This window comes from Heliangelus exortis, chromosome 14 (assembly GCF_036169615.1).
Source record: "Heliangelus exortis chromosome 14, bHelExo1.hap1, whole genome shotgun sequence".
NCBI lineage: Eukaryota > Metazoa > Chordata > Aves > Apodiformes > Trochilidae > Heliangelus > Heliangelus exortis.
The window spans coordinates 10670702-10688996 of record NC_092435.1 but is presented as its reverse complement, the minus strand read 5'-3'; the positions used below and the strand labels follow the sequence as shown (position 1 = coordinate 10688996).

Sequence of the window (18295 nt, the reverse complement as noted above, 5' to 3'; positions counted from 1 at the left end):
TAGACATGAGGTGTTTTCAGTACAGACAGACAGGATTCAGAAAGTTGTACCTCTGTTTATTTCAAAGTTACACAAAGCCTACAGCATTCTTTCACCCTTAAACATTGTCTATGATATATATTATTTGTGAATAGAAATATATGTCTGCAGAAGTAAAGCAAAGCCAGAACCCCTGGATGAGCAGCTAGCAGCATTTGATTGTATAGTTTAAAATCTCCCCCCTGTTCTTTGCACTGTGATGTGTAGTCAGCTACTTCACACCAAATCATTTAGAGAGAATTTAAGTGGTCCTGAAAGGAGGAAAACTTGTAAAGGGCAGAGGGTTAGACTGATCTTGACATTTAGTCTGTGAGCTATGGTCATACTGCATTTTTTTTTAATATAAAAATATAGAAGGTTGGTGAAGTTTTCAAGCACAGCAAATAAATACATATGGCTGGTTTGGGGGCTTATAAATGTTCAGCTGAGAAATCCATCTACTCTGAGCTCAGTAATAATTCTTTAAAATGAGCACTTGGCCCATTCACTGATTCAGGTAACTCCAGTACTTGCCAATTCAGTAGCTCACTGTGAGGAGCTCTATACCTGCAGTGAGAGAACTTAATTTCCCTTTGGGTTTTAGCTTCCCATACAAAACCAGAGGTAAGGTCAGCATTTTCCAGAGGTATTGAAGTTGCCCATGATGTTTCTGGGTCATCTTCAGGAGGCATCAGTGGTACAGAGCAGTCTGTGGCTGCTCCTGTGGAGATGTTTGGTGCATACAGGACTTGGAGCAGTGGCATTCTCTCATCAGGGACAGTACAAAGGGGAAAAGGTTTCAGACTTCTTCTCTTTTGTCTCTTAGGTTGCTTCAGGACTGGCTGGAGAACAGAAGTTGGCAAAGCACAGCACCCCACTCTCCGCTGAGCAGAAGGAAGCCTGAGGAGGTACAGACACCATTTGTACTCAGCTGTGAGTGACAGGGGATGGACATGGGGTCTTCAGTTCTTTATGGTGAGGATGAGACTTATTTTCCATCATCTTCATGCTCCCGTGTCCTTAATGTGTTCCCCAGGCCTTCTCACTATCAGACTGAACCTCTCAGATGCAAAGTAGCAGAAAGTAAAGCAATTTGAACTCCTTTGAGCAGCTCTGGTGGCTTAGGGAGTTCTTTCATTCCTGAAAGAAAACAAGCAGCTTGTTAGAAAAAAAACACACAACCTTGTATCTGTGTATAAATCAGACCTGCCTGGTGTCATTACCTATTTACTGCCTGTACCAGCCTGACTGAGGTGTCTCAAGTGGCTCTGAGCTGTTAAGGGGCAGAGGTGGGAACTGGCACAGCTCACTGTCTCCAGTAAATACAAAAACAAGGACAGTAGCTTTTTTTTTAGACTTGCAAAGCAACCCCACAAAAAAAGTTACCAGAGACTTAAATAGTGGGTATTACAAAATTTCTACCCTAAAAGTTTTTTTTTGTTTCAACTGAAACTTGGCAGGAGTGATTGATAGAGACCTTGGGAAGCTTTCAGTGAGAACTCCTTATATTTTATGGTACTGAGCTCTTCAAATGCAGAATGCTCATCTTTTCCAATGTTTATAACAAAGTATGACTGACTTTTCAAGCAGGCAAAGAAGGAGGAGGGGGTTTTGGCTTTGGTTTTGTAATGTTCTTATTAATGTTTAATTCCTTGATACTTCAGTAGTTTTCAATGCTGAGGTTTAGATATCAGTAATAAAACCTTGCTGTTTGCCCATAACCTTCACCTTTTATTTTCCTAATTGCAGTCCAGATAACATCCTTATAGAACATACCAAGTGTTTTACCTGTTGCCTGCTCAGGCTGCTTCCATTATTGTCTTTTTCTTGGTCTTGTCACTCCCCAAAGCTGCTCTCCCCACTGCCAAAGTACTCATCTTTTGCAGTGTTTATAACAAAGTATGACTGACCTTTCAAGCAGGGCCATGGGGATCTTTCTGGGGCCTCTCTCCTGTGTTTGTGTGAGAGGAACCACTCCTGCATTCTTCCTTTTCTGTTTTTGACTTCAAATCAGCCCTGAAATTCCCCTCTGGTCTGTGTGTCCCAGGTTACTCACTGCTCTGTCTCACTGCCAGTTTCAGGGACGCAGTGCTCAGTGTGGTTTAATAACAGTTTGGAGGCATCACTGCAGGTGACTCAGAGGAATCCTGCCCACCCCAAACACCCCTGAAAGTACAACAGGGAGCAAGTTCCTCACCCTCCCCAGGGCAGGCAGCAGTGCCCAAAGGTGCTGTGTGCATGAGGGCAGAGGCTGCTGTTCCATCACCACCACTTGTTTTGTTAAAGGTAATTAATCATGTGTCAGAGAAAACAATGAAAGGTTCTATTATGCTCCACCCAACAATTCCTGCCTCACAATTACTCCTTGCAACAGACAGTACAGTTCCTTCACTTTAATCAGACACTTTGTTTTTCTGTAGCCAGATTAATTTAACACAATGGCTTTTCTCTCAGATCTGTTCTGGTTAATCCTTTCTTTGAAGCAGAAATTGGGCACTTCACATTCCAGAGGCTGCCTGCTCAGTCTCTGGGTACTTACATGTTTCCATATCTCTCCAGTCCTCTCGATCACAACTGTTTGGGATTTATTGACAGGTGATGTAACTTTGTAGTCATCAGACAGAAGCCCCAGAATAGGGTACTGGTTCCTGTACCTGGAGTGAAGAGAGTCACAAAGGCACAGGCAGTGTGAATACCTTTCATGAGGTGGTTAATAGAGGCTACACACCAGAAAAGCAAAAGGATGGATTTGAAGAAAATAACTACATTACTTTTTAGTGATGATAGCTGTGACACCAGGGGACTGACTGCTGGCTTTCTCATGCTTCAATCTGAAGAGCTCCTGAAGAGAAAAGAAAAAAATAAACATGCAAATTAAATGTTGTTTTCTGAAGTATTAGGTCACTAAAGTCACAACAAAGTATTTCCAAAAATTCCTCTCAAAGAGCAGTCCAAAAAAATCTGACCTTTCAAAAAACAGATGAATAGCATTTAGGTAAAAAAAAAATTCTAACCCTGATTGCTGTACCAGGAGAGCACAAGGGACTTCCTGCTAAGTTTCCACCTACACAATAAGTGGGAGCTTAAAGAAGAGAATTAATTAAGAGAATTAAGTTGTATTACTGCACCTCTTGCTGTTGTTTAATACAGGCATCTTTCTCCTCCAACATGGATGTCAGTTCATGCAGCCTGATTTGCAAATCACTGTTACTTCCTTCTCTCCTGGATATATCCTGCTGGAACTGGCTCAGCTGAGACTGGAACAGAGGTGTTGGGGACAGTCAGGGGCTTGGGGTACCCTGCAGGATGGAGCCAGGGCTCCAGATGTTTTGGGTTTGTTTTCATTAAAATCAAGTCCAGAAAAAAAACAGTGAGTTTTAAACAAGAATGAGAGCTGCACAGTAAATTCAGAAAGTGCCAATTGGAGTGAATTCTACCCAGGATCAAGATAATAGTTTTATAGTTGTATAACTCAGCAAAGCAACACAACACTGAACCAGTGGCATTGGCTTCCAGGCTGGTAAAATACAACTACAAAGATGCAAGTGAGAGACATTTCCTACAAACAGTTTTGATTGGGATTTTTTTTTTCTTTTGGATGTCTTTTGGCTAATTTCTTACTTTATCAGGACACAGAAAATACCCCATTAGCCAAGGCTGCTAATCTGATTAACCCCCAGTTTCTGTATCTTAAGGAACTGGGGTTTTGGGTTTTTTTCTTTTTAAAATCACAGTTATATATTGTACCAAAGAGGACTACATCTGTGTCTTTGGATAAAGAAACTGCAGAGCCAAAAGATACCTTAAAAGTTTGTAAGGTTGATCTTTCCTGTTCCCTAATTAAGGAAGAAGCTGTGGCCCTGCAGTCAGACCCCCAGGCCCCCCCCAAGCTGAGGAGCTCACCCTGAGGCAGCGAATCTCCCGGTCCTTGTCCTCCCTCAGGTTGTTGATCATCTCCACATACCTGCTGGAGAGCTCATCCGTGGTGGTCTGCAGTGTGGGGTTTGAGCAGCTCTACAGAAAATTAAATATTTTTTTCTTTTTACTATAAAAAGAGAGTTTTCACCATTAACCTCTATACCTTAATGCATCTGTGAATAACAGCTCCTGCCCCCAGAAGCAGCCAGCCTGTCACCTGCAGCCTGAGGTTCTGGATCTCCTGCTCCAAGGCCCGTTTGCAGTACTCCAGCTCCTTCAGCTGACAGTCCTTTTCCCCCTCACTCAGCCTCAGACACAGGAGCTGCTCTTCCAGGGAACGACATTTTGCAGTGCTCTCCCTCAGCCCTTGCTGAAAGGCACAGAAGGGGAATGGATGCAGAGTGCTCCTGTTGGAAGCAGCAGGATCATCACACACCCACCAGGAACGACTCCAAAGTCAGGGGTGACTCTTTGGAGTGACACAGAAACCACCTCTGTGGCCTCACCTGCTGCTGGCGGTTGTTCTCTCTCAGGGAAGCCAACATAGTTTCATATTCTTTAACCTGAGAATCTTTAAAAGCCAAATCCTTCTTCAGCAGAACATTGTCAGTCTCCAACTTCTGCAAGACAAAAGGGATAACAATCAATATACCCTCAGGTCCTCAGGAAACTTTTCCCATATTCAGGGTGCAGCATACTCAGTCGTTACAAAGTGTTAATTTAGAACTCAGGGAATATTCCATGTTTTTAAGCTACAAGGTTTTTGTAATCACACAGCTGCCCATCCCTGCAGTACCTGTGGCCTCATGCTGTGTGGGAAGCACTGGGATCCAGGACACTGCTCCTACTATCCCAGAATGAATTGTTTGTACTGATTAAACAGAAACCAACAAAAATCTTGCAGACTAAGACCACTTCACTGCACAGACTCCTTGCTGTGTGTTAAGGATGACTGCTACACTTGCAGATTAAATTAAATGGAAATTCCATGGTCTCAGGGTTGTGGTGAGAGGCCCAAGCCGTGGGCAGGGTGCTTACCCCAAGGTCATCCTGCAGGTGGCACAGCTCTTCCCGTAAGTTTTTGAAAGTGGAAAGCACGAGTCTCAAAGATTTATCCGATGTCACTCTCATCTAGAAAGGGGAAAAAAAATGGGACAGTGAATCCTTGTGCTGAATTGGTGTGTTTACAATGTGCTGGACAAGGGCTAGGACACAAAACTGCTACACAGTGGAAAATAACTTCTGCATCAACTGCTGCACCTCGTTCTTGAAAGCACCCACAGGTCCTACAACAATAATTAAAAAAATGATGCCATTGGCATAACAAAGTGCATGAAAATGTCTTCTAACACAGGAAAACATTTTCGACTTGGAAAGAATTAAGAGTAAAGAACTGCATTTGTACACCAATAAAGGGGAAAATAAATGTGTTAATATTTTACAATCCTCTTTTGCATCTTCAGAGCTCTGGGACTTACACTGATGTAAAGAAATCCCTACCCTACCTGAGCAGCCAGAGAGGAATGAATCAGCATCTCTTGAGATCTGGCAAAGCACGTGTTCAGCTCAAGGGCAAGAGAAATTAATTTTAAAAATTTAAAATTAAATTTAAAAAAAAAAAAAGCCATACAACCAACTCCTCCCTTTAAAAGGACAGAGTTCCCACAGATGAAAGGAGTCAGCTGGATGAAAAAAAAAAAACAAGCAGGGATGCACAAGAGACTGACACTGTTCTCTTTTTCTTTCCATCCATGTTCACAGCTGATTCACATTAAAACACAACTTGTTGCATTTCCTGATGCATTTCTAATCTTTGAAAGCAATCACAAAAAAATAATTCTTCAAATCTTTGAATCACCTGGGAGGACTGAGTATTTTACACAAAAGATGTATTTTTTTACACTCTGGACCCACTGGAACTCCCCTGTCTGCTTCTCTGCTTCACTTTCTCTGATACTTTCCCTTAAATTTATCTGTTGATCACTTGAATTGAGGACACCCAGAAGATCCCCATCAATCCGATGGAGCCCTTGTCCTGCTTTTTAGCCCCACTGGTGCCATTTTGTGATTGAGGCTTCAAAAATAACATTCCTGGTGTAACTCAGCAGCTTTGTTTTTTTTTAATTAAAGTAGAATTGCAGTTCTGCTAATGGTTTTGTTGGTTTTATTGTGAAATACACTATAAGAGTAGAATAAAAGAATAACCACACATAACCTTGGCTGAGAGGTCTGGGGGGGGCTGTGGTCTTTAGTGCAACTTTTGTACCTATCATGACAATATCTGGTCCCTCAAAAGACATTTTAGCTGTAAACTTTTTTTAATAAGTAACAACCTGAATCCCCATTATCAGAACCCTTCATTTGTGTCCCACTGCTCCTGGGCAGACCCGAGGGGCTGGGGATGGGACAGGGAGGTTGGGATGCTGAGGCAGCTGAAGAACAACATCAGAAGAAACACAAAAGGTTTTTTAAGTGGAACCAAACCAGACCTGGTGATGGTTTCTTACCCAATGTGACACTCATGCCTCAGAACCTACTGCTGAGTGTGAGATTTTTAACCAAAAATGTGAGACTGAAGTCAAAGCTGGCAACAGAGAACCCAACCCAACATGCAGTAAGGCACCCAGCAGCTGCCTTGAGCTTTTAAAGTGTTCCTCTGCAACACAAACAACAAAATGAAAGATCTGTGTTCTGGTGTTCCAGGCAAGGTGGCTTCCACTGAAACTGCAAGAAAGCCCCAGGAAAGTTCAGTTCAAAACAAAAAAATGATCAGTGGGACCACAACGTGTCCCCTGGAGCCACCTGCACCCCTTATCCTTCACACCAGGAAAAGGGAATGAGCAGAATACAGAGTGAAGTTTGTTGTCTACAAAGCCCCTGCTGTGTGGGAGCCAAATTCTACTCCATGCAGTTACCTGGAGGAGATAACGAATCTGCTGCTTTGTTGCCTCAGACAGCCCTTTAGGGATTAAATCTTCAATCTCTTCAGTCTAAGCAAAGAGGGAGAAAAGGGGAGACATCTTGATAAAGAATTTGTCCCGATGGATCATAATGGATTTCTTCATTAGTTAAACATCTCTACTATGAAAAACACATTTAGAAGAAGGCAAATAAGAATGAAAATAGATCAAAGTGCATCCAGAAAATTTCCAAAGTCTCATTAAAAACTAAGATGAAGTGATGCATGAAGTATATATTCAAATAATCAAGTTTAACATTTTTTTTTAAAGCAGTATTCAAAACAATCCTCTTTCAAGAGCACAACAGCTCACACTGAAACAACTCCCAGCAGTTATGAGATGAGCAAATCTTGTGTTGCTAAACCAAGAGGAAGAGACTGGATAAACAAAAGATGAGCAGCCTGTCCCAGGAGATCCTGCCAGTGGTTTGTGGCATCACTTCATGTAATGCAATCCCAGACAAATGTTCCTGACATTTTAAGATGCCTTTAAAAATAAAGAGAGGTGCTGATGTTTCTGTTGTGGCCTGAGCCACAAGTGAGCTTTCTGTAGCAGCAGGAGCTCTGCTCTGCTCCTCTCTGAGGGGCAGTGTCCTTCCACGTGTTGCTGACCAGCAAGAGTGAAAGATCCTATGCAAAAAATGCCCAATAAAACAGATGTCACTGTGCAAGTTTGTTTTATAATGAAGCCATTACTGGCACAACAGGAAAGACTCAAAGTCTGACTCTCATACTGGAATAATGCACATTTTTAGCCTCTCAGTACTGCCAGGTTTGCAATGCACACTTGGCAATAGTTTCAGGTTCTGAATGTTAACCAGCAGGAAGCATTGAGATTGAGAATCAGAGATCAGAGCCTTCGTTTATACTGGGTTGGCTGAATTTACTTGGAGCTCCACACCATGGCTGTTAACACCACACCCCAGGGACAGCTTGCTCAGAGCATGCCTGGTGCTTACCTGACAGGAAAATTCGATGTCATGGTTCCTGTAAAACAGACAAAAAATCCAAGGCACCAATTAACAGAAAGCTTGTTGAGAACTTCTTAAGAATTCATACCCACATTCACAACTATAAAGAGAGCAATCTACAGAGCAAAAGAAGTTCCTTATCTCATAAAGAGCTTCTGCCTTCCTCTGAAGGTGCTCAGCAATGGGAGTTCCTAAATGTGACTCTGTAGGAATATCTGAGGGACTGGGACACCAACAGCACCCAGTGAGCACAGGCCACTGGCTCTGCCTCTTTGGGCAGTGACCCCACTTCTGTTCAGTTAAACCCAACTGCAGACTGAATTGGTTGGCTCATGGTTTACCCAGAACTATGCTGCAATATAGTAACACACCTGAAGTGTTAAGTGTCAGGGGTTTTATGATGCCTCAATTCCACTTTCCCCTGGCTACAAGACCAACTGGGAAAGCACCCAAAGACTGGGAACAAGGGGGGAGAGTGGTGCTTGGGAGGGAGGGGTGAGAACAATGATGTCTTCTTCAAGACAATCTGTAGTGCTCAGCAGAATATGTGCTTGGCATTCATTTGCATGTAGATCCCAAGCTTTATGCCTTATGATGACCAGGACAGAAGGAAGGAAATGGCAATTTGGGTATCTGGGTGGTTTTTTTTTCAGGAGTTAGTAATAGAATTGTATCAGTACTGTTTGCCACTGTGCTATAAGTACTCTTTTGCTCTGTGTGCAAACAGGCATAATCCTTATTAATTTTAAAACAATTTGAAAAAGTGTGGCATTAATAAATTTACTCAGTTTACAGCATTGTTATGTTACCCAGAAAAATAACACATAAAATACACACTCGGCTCTACCTGCCAGGGGAAAACACAAAACAACTTGTGAACAATCCTGTGTCACACCAGGGTTTAGGACTCCTGGAGCACCAGACTGCTCCAGCAGATACTCAGGGCAGTACCTTCCTCCTATCTTCTCCACGTGCTGCAGCAAGCAGCTGTACAAATCCTTGGTCTTGCGGCTCAGCTCGGCGAGGAGCTCCCCGAAGTAGCGGCAGTCCAGCTGGGAGCTGCTCTCCTGGGAGCAGTTCACCTGGCAGGAGGGATACAAGAAGAGCAGAATCAAGGTCCCTTCTTCAGGAAAAAAGCTGAAAATGCTCAAGTGTGATGGATTTGGTTTTGTTTGCTCTGCTTTGCAGTTTATTTACCCTGTTTTTGCCCTTGGCACTGAGCCTTCCTTTTATTCTGGTTTTCAGTAAATTATACAGAAATCAGTGAATCCCTGTACAACTTCACACCTCCCGCAGCAGTGCCATTGTCATCCCTCTAATGGGTGAAGTGTTAAGAATGAGGAAATCTTTCATTTATGCATTCCCATAGCTGTACTGGGTCAGGTGCTGTTGGCAGCAGCAGGTAAAACCGGCAGGGTGCAAGATTCCCCACTGCAAAAAGGGTCCGAGTGCTTCTGCCTGCAGCTGTGCTGGAGTGGCTGAGTTGGGAGCTCTCGGATTCCTTCCCAGGATGGGTTTCAGAAGTGTTCACAGAAGGGCCCTGACAGAAGCCACCCCCATTCCTTCAGCCTGACAAGACCTTTAAACACCTCAACTGAAGTTGAAATGTGTAGGTGAGCAATAGAAGAATTTAAAGAGCAGCCCAAGCCCAAGGTTCATGGGTCTGGCAGTGAGGTCACTGAGCCTGTCCTCTCCCCTCTGCACTGACTGGAGGCTCAGGCAGGACAGCTCCACCCCATCCCACAACTGGAATTCCAGCACACAGGCAGAGCCTCCTGCAGCCCTCAGGAAACTCCAGACTTGCAGCCTGAGCCAAATGAAATGCAGAGGAAATGCAGTCTTGTGCTTCCAGAGGAGCTGTGTCAAATACTTCTACATCAAATTGAAAAATATTTGAAACCTGCACTGATCAGTGTGGATCCTGAATTCATGTGTGGCCAGTTCATAAACTGATATCTCTTTTCTCCAAAACTAGAGGCATATACCTTGGATTATTCCATCTTTGTTGTACAAAGACTGACAGATGAAACCTGACTCAACAAATGGGTAACAGTCCCGCATAAAGGGGAAAAAAAAGCCAAACCAGCCAAATTAGCACATTTAAAGGCCAATAGAATGCAGGTCAGTACAATCAAGTGCAGGTTTACACCAGTAGGAATTAAGATAGAACACATAAAACAAATATTTTTTTTTTCCCCAGCATGTGCCAAAGTCCTGGGCAGCCCTAGACAATGTCTGCAGTCACAGCCAACAAAGTGTCCTGCAACAGCCACACAGATGCTGTTCCTTACCCACCACCAGTGCTTCATCACCCTCCTCTGAGTCTGAACAGAAACTGCTGAGGATCAGTGACTGTGTCTGTCAAGTTCTGCACTCTGCAGACAAAGCCCAAGCACCCTGTAAACAGCAAAGCTCAGGAGGTGCTGGTTACCTGCTGGCAGGTGGGGACTGTCACCCTCCTTAGGGTGCTGGCCCTGCACTCCTCACTCCCAGAGCAGGGCAGGACCTCACAGGGGCTGCTGGTCTGGGTCTGCTGGCACTGCTGGGTCACCTGGGTCTGCTCAGGCTGCAGGCAGGGCTGGGCAGCTTGGCACTGGTCAGCTTGCTGGGAGAACTGGTACTGCTTCTCCTAGAAACAGGAATGAACTTGTTTTTTTAAGCTGCTGGAGAGGGTGAAATGGGAGCTGAACAGCAATACAGAGATGAAATGTGAGCTTGCATGGAAAGGCTGATGGCAGTTTCAGATATTTAAATAATCCTAATAAAATTCCTTTTTCTTCCTAATTGAACACAAGTTTGTCTCTCACTTAACATACTCTGGCAACAGGGACCTCCTCTGTTATTTAATTTTAATTTCATTTAAACATTTGGTTCATGAAGTATTTGGGAGATAAAAAAGAGTCCCAGTTGAGCTCAGTTCTCATCATTTCAGTCAGGAAAAAACGTAGCACAGGAAATGGCTCCAGGTATTTTTCTCTCTAAATGCTTTCAGCAAGCCCAGATTCAGTGTACAATATATAAGGGGCTCCTGTCTTGATTATATATATAAAAAAACAAAAAAACCCACTATTTACAAAGCCACCCACCAAAACAATGAAGTAGTTTATGTTCCATAACTCAACGTTACAGATTTGAGCAAACTCCAGTGTTTCTCTAGATCATGGCTCTTACATGTTTGCTTCAAAAATATGTATTTTGCATTCTACTCAGAAACACACAAATGCACATCCCGGGCTTTGGGTGATTTTGATTCCAGGATTAGATTCCACACTTTATAATTTTATGGGAAGAAAGAAGCTGAGGTTCATTAGCTCAATTTTTTTTTTGCTTTTCACTTTAGGGTAAGGGTATCACACCTAATTTATCCATCTAAATCCAGAGCAGAATGAAAACCAAGTTTAAAAAACCACAAATGCAAACAGGTAAGATTAATTCCAGAATCTTTCCTGTTGAAATAATGGTATTTCAGAGCAATAAAAAAGTAATATTTTTGCTATTGGCAAAAATACTAAGATGAGTTTTAAGACAGCTTTATCAAATATATTTTTGCAAGAATGACTGGGGAAAAAAAAAAGCTAAAATTTGTCTTTTCATTTGGTGTGAAGATGTGTATTGGTTATTGGTGTTATTATATACAGTTCCAGAACAAAAGAACCCAAACAACCCAGGAACATTACTTTTCCACTACCATCTCAATTTTCTTTTGCATTAGATGATAAGCAACCGACTTACCTGACAGGGATTTAATAGCTCGTATTTTCTTATTGTCTTTTCGTAGATGACATTATTTCCAGGAAAGAAATTCCCCCCTCTAAGAAATGGGGATAATGGCTCCTGTAAAACATTTTAATAAAAACATTCACAAATGTTGTCAAACAGAAAATTCAGTTAGTGTAATTTTGACAAAATAATGTAATTTGAAGGCACATGTACTTTGAGATAGTTCTTTAAGATATGTGCACTGTGTGACTGTTCTTCCAGCTAAACATAAGCACAGCAGAAACAGAAATTAATTTCTGCTGGGGATCCTACTGAGAGAGAGTTATCTGCTGAGAGGTGGGAAGCCTGGCTGGCCAGGCTCTCCTCTTGTCAATCCATAATAAATTGATCTGTCACCATCAGAGATGTGATTCCAAAATATTCAGCATCCCCTGATGGAGGCAGCCGAGCACTTTCCCAAGTGGGGATGATGAAGGGAGGGGGAGTTTCACAAGCAGAACTCCAGCACTGAGCAGTTTTCCTACCTGATCAGGATTCTCAATAATAATCCTTCGAAAAGTGCCCTGCAAGGAAGAAAACAACATTACGGTGACTGCTGCACTTGAATCTGTAAAACCTTTAATGCTTAGAGCTCAGATTTACTTGGATTCCCAAATTAATCTGAATACAGTCACCAGCTGTAAATACTGAAATTCACTGGGCAAAACCCCTCAAGAAGTGTTTTACAGCCAGGGCTTTTTCCCTGGGGCAGAATGAACTCAGAACTCAGCTTCAGGAGTTGGGTTTTCCTCAATCCCCCTCTGCAGCACTGAGGGAATCTGCCCAGAAGTGCCACCAGAACAGGGAACCAAGCAAAGCTGAGTTACTGGGCTGGGTCTTTAAGGATCCCATCTCCCTGTTCCACAGTCCCCTATTTAGGGTCCTTCAAGTTACTTATTAGGGTTGGCTTGGTGGATGTACATCTAAAACACTTTTTCTTCCACCATGGGATGAAAATTTGTGCTTTGCTTGAAGACTGAAATAAAGGGGGCAGAGAACCCCATGCACCCAGCAGTGGCAATTGGCTCAAAACCTGGTCACAAAACTCTGTAACTGACATTTACAAAAAAGACACACGTGGAACATTGGAATGAAAAATGCCAAATGCCTTTTGAAATGCCAGAAACCCAGAGATGCCAGCAGCTTTGTTCAGTTTCAGATTTCTTTCACTTTTTTCCCCAGCACTGTCTGCAAGCAGTGGTGGCCACTCTCCTCCATCTGCTGGACCACCACCACTTGTAACACATCCTGAAGTCTCCACATCCAGTTCCTTATCCAAGTAACCAAAATTCCCACAGAATCCCATCTAAGCACTGGGCAGTTTGTTAGTTTACAGGCTGCTACCTCTTCTTCTTCACTGCACAAATCTTCATTTTTCATAACAAATCATTTCTTCCCCTCAGCCCATGGGCAGTGCTGGGGAAGTTTATTTCAGTCTATTTGTTTAATAGTGTATTTTGCTGGAGTTCAGCCTCAGCCATCCTAAACTGGGCAGGAGCAGCTCTGCAGCAGGCCAGGTTCCCAGTTGTGAACTGTTGCATAAGTTTAGGGAGCCTGAAGCCATTTTCCAAATCTTCCAAGAGTGAATCATAACAGCACGAGGAAAGAGAAAAATCAAAGGAGAAAAGAAACTGTTTTTTCAATTTCAAAATTGTAAGTGCTGCAGAAAACTTAGAAAGCTGATGGCTCCCCTCCTCCCTCACTCCCTGTCCTTGGAGCAGGTCCCTCAGGGAAGGGAACCCACTGACACCCACAGCACTCTGCTCCACAACACAGCACCAAAAAGAGACAATAGGGAGGTCTGCAAAATCCTGCCCAGCTTCACATCACTCTGACACCTATGGAATTGGAACTAAAATGGAAAAGACTTTAAGAATCAAAGTTCCTTGGTACTTCCCTCCCACTGGTTTCAGAGCAGGCAGACCCTGGATCCCAGCACTACCTGCTGAGCCTCACACCCTGAGCCTGGAGCACAGGGATGCTACAACACCAGTGGCAGAGCAGAAATTACTCTGGTTCAGTGCTGACTGCAGTGTATGGCACAGAAAAGCAACATCAGCACTGTGTAGGAAATTAAAAGACACATTTTCAGTTTACTGAAAAGCTGAACAAACCTGCCTGGACTCCACCTTGCTGCCACAGGGCTGGGGGATGCAAGCTCATGCTGTCTGTTCAGAGGGGATAACCTGGACAAATTTATACCCAGTTACTCCTCTCAGGAATACACTCAGAGCAGACCCAGAGCATTTTAAGTTGAAATGTACTTCAATATGCAAAAGGATGGGGTAATGAGATGCAGAATAGAGAAGCTAAGAATGTTTTGTTTGGAGAAAAATATTATGCTTATTTGTAAGCTACCCAAACTCTTTCATTTCCAAAGAACTTTGATGCAGATCCATTTCCCTCACTGCTTTGCAACCAAGGATTTATTTGCCTGCCCTTCCTCCCTCCCTCCCTCCCATACCAGCCCAGCAGGCTGGACCCGCAGAAGCTGGGAGGGAATGGGAAAGCTCCCTGGCTCCCTGCCAGCCTGCCCTGCCCACACACAGCTCCTTGCTCTGCAGGGGATGCTGTCCCCAAGGCCACCGAGGTACAGCCACGGATGACCTCAGGCTATTCCTGTTTCTCCATCCTTCCCCAGGGAAACAGCTCTGGTCTCCTGCAGTGCTCTGGAGAGGGCATGGTTTGTACCTGGGAGCAGGGGAGGGTGGGATTCTGACAGGGAGTGCCCAGTGCTGCTGCGGATTTCAGTGGCAGGGGGGTCTGTGTTTGGAAGAATTATTCCAAGAGGTATATGCTAACACTTTTGTAATTATTTTTTTTTCTGGTCTTTAAGATTTTAAAATAAACATCTGATAGATTTATCCAGTTATCGTGAGCAAATTTTATGAATAAAAACCCCATCAGTGTGTTTTTATTTTAACAAGCTTCCCTTGGCTTCAGCCAAACCAGTGATTAAAGAATTTCATCCATGTCAAAACCTCTTACCCATAACACAGTCTTGTTAATTGCAAGCAATCCACTCATCTAGCCAGAATTTATGGGTTACTTTTGGCAGCTGAAAGCCAGAACTGGCAGTCAGTGTTTGAGGGCTGTTTCACCCAATGCAGACAGCTCCTACAAGCTGGTAAATATTACACCCTTCCATGCAGGGGAGGAGAGCCCTTGGCACTGCACAGAACCCAGCCCAGCCATGGAAAACAAGTCTCCCATGGACAGCCAAGGTGTACAGAGGCTTTCAGGACTCTCCCCTCTGCACAGACCCCTTGTGTGTGCTTTTTCAACTATTATTTTTTCATGAGTATGGTGAAAGGGTGCATACACATCAGCCATACTGAAAGACAATTTCTTGTCAACAAGATTCTTCATTTAGATCAAGCAGAGAAGAGACAAATCTGCCATTAATTATTCCAGATGAAGCTTGTCGTGGCTGGGAGTTCCATTTGGCTTCCACATCAAGGATAAAAGAAACCAAAAAAAGCTAAGAAAAGTGAACCACAGAAACAATCGTGTACTATATGCACACCCCAGTTTCAATTTTTCCCTCCCTCTGATTAAAAACACAAACACAACAGGACACAGCAACCATGTGACTACCATGAGAGCAGCTCAACATGATGTAGACATTTGCTATCATTAATCTTACAAAGTTCTACTGAAAGAAATTAAAAAATTCTATAAGCCCTCTGCCTTCTCAAGAAGCTCAGACTGCACCTCTAGGTTGGCACTGGAAAGTCTGGTGTTAAAACCTGGGTGAGTTAGGTGTTGTGTTGTTCTGTTAATGCAGCCAGCTGTGATCTGCTCAAAGGGCAACTGATCCAAAATAGTAATATTATTACTATTATTATTAATAATAGCTCTTCTACACTCTGCAACTCTTTGAAAACTTCCTACACTCTTCCCAGCACGTCCTGCTGACAACTCCCATCCAGCATCCAGTATGCAGTTTGCCTACTCCCAGCTATTTGTCAGTTTTCTTCTTTAATAACTGCCTAATAATCTTTATTAAGCACCTTCCCTCTCCACCATTAAAACTGCAACCCACACAAAGATTGATTTGAGCTACACCCTCTTTCTCTTTAAAGTCTAATCCAACAAAAACACTTCAGCAAAAAAATTATTTTTCATCAGCACAACTTAATGGATTCAGTGAGTAAAAGTGATGCTGAAAATTAAAACAAACTTTGTAGAGCAGAGACAACATTGGAGTCTGCAGCCAAATCACCCGTGTGCTTATCTGAGTGAAGGAAGTCTCATGAATATTTAATTAATTGGACACAATTCTGACTGCCATCCAGCCTAGCTGAGCAGATCACTTATCTGGGAAATGAGAGATCACTCCTGACCCACATCTTGGAAGAAAAAAAAAAAAAAAAAAAAAAAAAAAAGAGGGATTAAGGGGTTTGATCCAGGGGGAATGTGTCTCTCACATCCAAGTGAAGCAGCTCCCTTTCCAGAATTCAGGAGGGCAGCCCTTCCAATTCTGCACACACAGCTTTGGAAGGAGGTCAGATTTTGGATGGGTCTTAATCCCTGCTCTTTTCTTCCTAGTTAAATATTTTTATATCATGGGCAAGAACTTTATGGAGTTCCACCTGAAACAGACATTGCCAAACTGAGCATTAACATACAGTTCCACTTCTACTGATATTAATGTCAGCTGGAGATATAAAGGGGATCAAAACCTGTTTAAGAATGAATTCTGATCCCCTTTTCTGCTTTCAGAGTCAACACTGACTGCTTTCTAGTTTTAAGATTTAACCAAGCCTCATAGATTGAAATGATGCTGAATTCCATCAATACCTTTGAGCTGTTCCGGGATGCACACAGAGCCACAAACCTGCTGAGCTGCATTGTGCAGCTTTGAAGCAAAGCTCCATGAACTCTACCACCTCCCTGCCCACTGAGCAGCATTCGTTATTAGCATCATCAATTCAAACACAACTATTAAGCACCCACTATGAAATCTTACATTTACAGTGAGCAGAGATGTTGGGCAGATCCCAGCAGTGGATGGGGGCCCCTTGGCAAAAGGACTCAAAATGCTGCCAGTGAGTGCAGTGTTAAGACGTTGTGAAAATAAAAACAAAATAAACAAGCAAAATTTTAAAAAATTAAAAATAAAAAATAAATAATTAAAAACGGGAATTGGGGGTGCCAAAATAAAAATAAATAGGGGACTGAGTGATTCCGTTACATCTTGATTTGTTCAAGTGAAAAGACGCAATCTGAGGGGGAAATTTGCTCTAAGAGTTTTAGATTTTAACGGGTTACAGAGGTTCCAAGCTTCCCTTACTCGACTTTAAGGAGTTATTTCCTCCCTGCCCGTCTCACACCCCGCATATCTCTCCCGCACCGGCCCCCCAGGCCCCCGCCCTCCCAACCCCTCCACCATGGGAATATCCAATAAATCCCGCGTGGGAGCCCACCCACTGCCAAAGGAAAATCCCCGGGGTGCTTTGAAGACGCCCGGGGTGTTCGCGGAGCCCTGATGGGAGCGGGGCTCGAGGTGTCCCTCCCCGCAACGTTTTTCCACGGGCGGATGTTCCGCTGTGGAAGGGGCACCGCGTGTTTTGAAAGGATCTCTCTCCGCTCAATCCGGAGTGAAACGGCTTTTTCATAAGAAAACCCCAGGGCACGGCGGTTATGGGACACCCGGCCTCGCTCCTGCCTCCAGCCCCTCTCCTCACAGCCGGGCAGGACCTCCCGGAGCCCGCAGCCTCCCCACGGGAGCTCCCGGCCCTTTGCACCCGGGCGGGTGCGGGGTGCGGGGTGTGGGGTGTGTGTGTGTGTGAGGGGCCCAGGCCCGCCCGAAGAAGGGGGGGGTCATGGCCCCGGGAGGGCGAGGCGGGCAGCAGAGCCGTACCTGTTGCGGAAGGTCGCAGCCGGCGATGGTTTGCTGGTAGCCGCCATGCGAGCACTCCAGCGGCGAGGCCGCCCGGGAGGAGCAGGAGGTGCTGACCCGCCGGCAGCCGGGGCCGTAGGTCCGCACCCGGTCGTACGCCACGCTGCTCTCCTGATGGTGCTGGGGCTCGAAGCAGGGCAAGGGCCGAGGCGGCTCCGGGCAAGGTGGAGGCTCCCGGCACGGCGGGGGCCGCGGCGGCGGGGGGGGCTCCGGGCAGGGCGGAGGCTCCCGGCAGGGCTGGGGCCGCGGCTCCGGGCAGGACAGGGGCCGTCGGCCGGCGGGGAGGGTGCTGTAGTGCTGCTGGCGCCGGTAGTAGTGATGCTGCTGCTGCTGTTGGTGCTGCTGCTGGAGGTGCGGGGGCAGCGCCGGGGGCTGCAGCTGCTGCTGGGTCCCCAGCATCCCGGCCGCTCTCAGGCACCGCCGGCTCCGGGGGGAGCGGGGCGGGAAGTGCAGAAGGGAGCCGGGGCAGGGCGGTGATTAGTACCTGCCGGAGAGCCGCGCCTAGGGCAGGGCACACCTGCGGCTGGCAGAGCCCCGCGGCCGCCTCCCCCTCCGCGGGCGGGCGGGCGGCCAGCGCGGAGCGGGACCGCGGCACCGGCACCGGGATCGGGATCAGCACCGCGGCGGCCCAAAGGGGCTCCGCAGCCCGCGGGCTTCTGGCAGACGTCCCGAGGTCACTGTGCGGCACATTCACCTTAGGGTCCTGCCTGCTATCCATGTAGCAGGAACCGCCCTGGATTCCAGGTCTCTGGTACCACCGTAATG

General features: G+C 45.1%; 2 protein-coding genes across 6 annotated transcripts in view; one reads left to right on the top strand and one right to left on the bottom strand.

The window, feature by feature from the left end:
• Positions 1–6086, top strand: part of ZNF711 (zinc finger protein 711) — a 34007-nt gene extending 27921 nt beyond the window's left edge. For all 5 annotated transcript variants that reach the window (XM_071757956.1, XM_071757955.1, XM_071757953.1 and 2 more), the window contains one exon: positions 845–6086. The gene's annotated coding sequence lies outside the window, so the exon portion shown is untranslated. The remainder of the gene's footprint in view (positions 1–844) is intronic.
• On the bottom strand, positions 36–17995 carry POF1B (POF1B actin binding protein). The gene is made up of 15 exons (XM_071757958.1): positions 17492–17995; positions 12111–12149; positions 11599–11700; positions 10298–10495; positions 8818–8948; positions 7855–7882; positions 6852–6926; positions 4975–5067; positions 4443–4556; positions 4154–4306; positions 3922–4032; positions 3147–3275; positions 2790–2860; positions 2558–2672; positions 36–1158 (listed from the first exon to the last, which is right to left on the bottom strand). Exons 1-15 carry the CDS (start codon positions 17927–17929, stop codon positions 1153–1155), a joined length of 1803 nt encoding a protein of 600 aa, XP_071614059.1. The 5' UTR covers positions 17930–17995; the 3' UTR covers positions 36–1152.
• Between the last annotated feature and the right edge of the window lie 300 nt (positions 17996–18295).

Bases quoted from the DNA above. Each gene is read 5' to 3' on its own strand.
- POF1B (XM_071757958.1), bottom strand. From the start codon at position 17,929: ATGCTGGGGACCCAGCAGCAGCTGCAGCCCCCGGCGCTGCCCCCGCAC. The intron at 8,949-10,297 runs GTAACCAGCACC...CCCTCCTGCCAG, and splicing joins CAGTCCCCACCTGCCAGCAG to GTGAACTGCTCCCAGGAGAG. The intron at 4,033-4,153 runs GTGACAGGCTGG...AATTTTCTGTAG, and splicing joins TCCAGAACCTCAGGCTGCAG to AGCTGCTCAAACCCCACACT.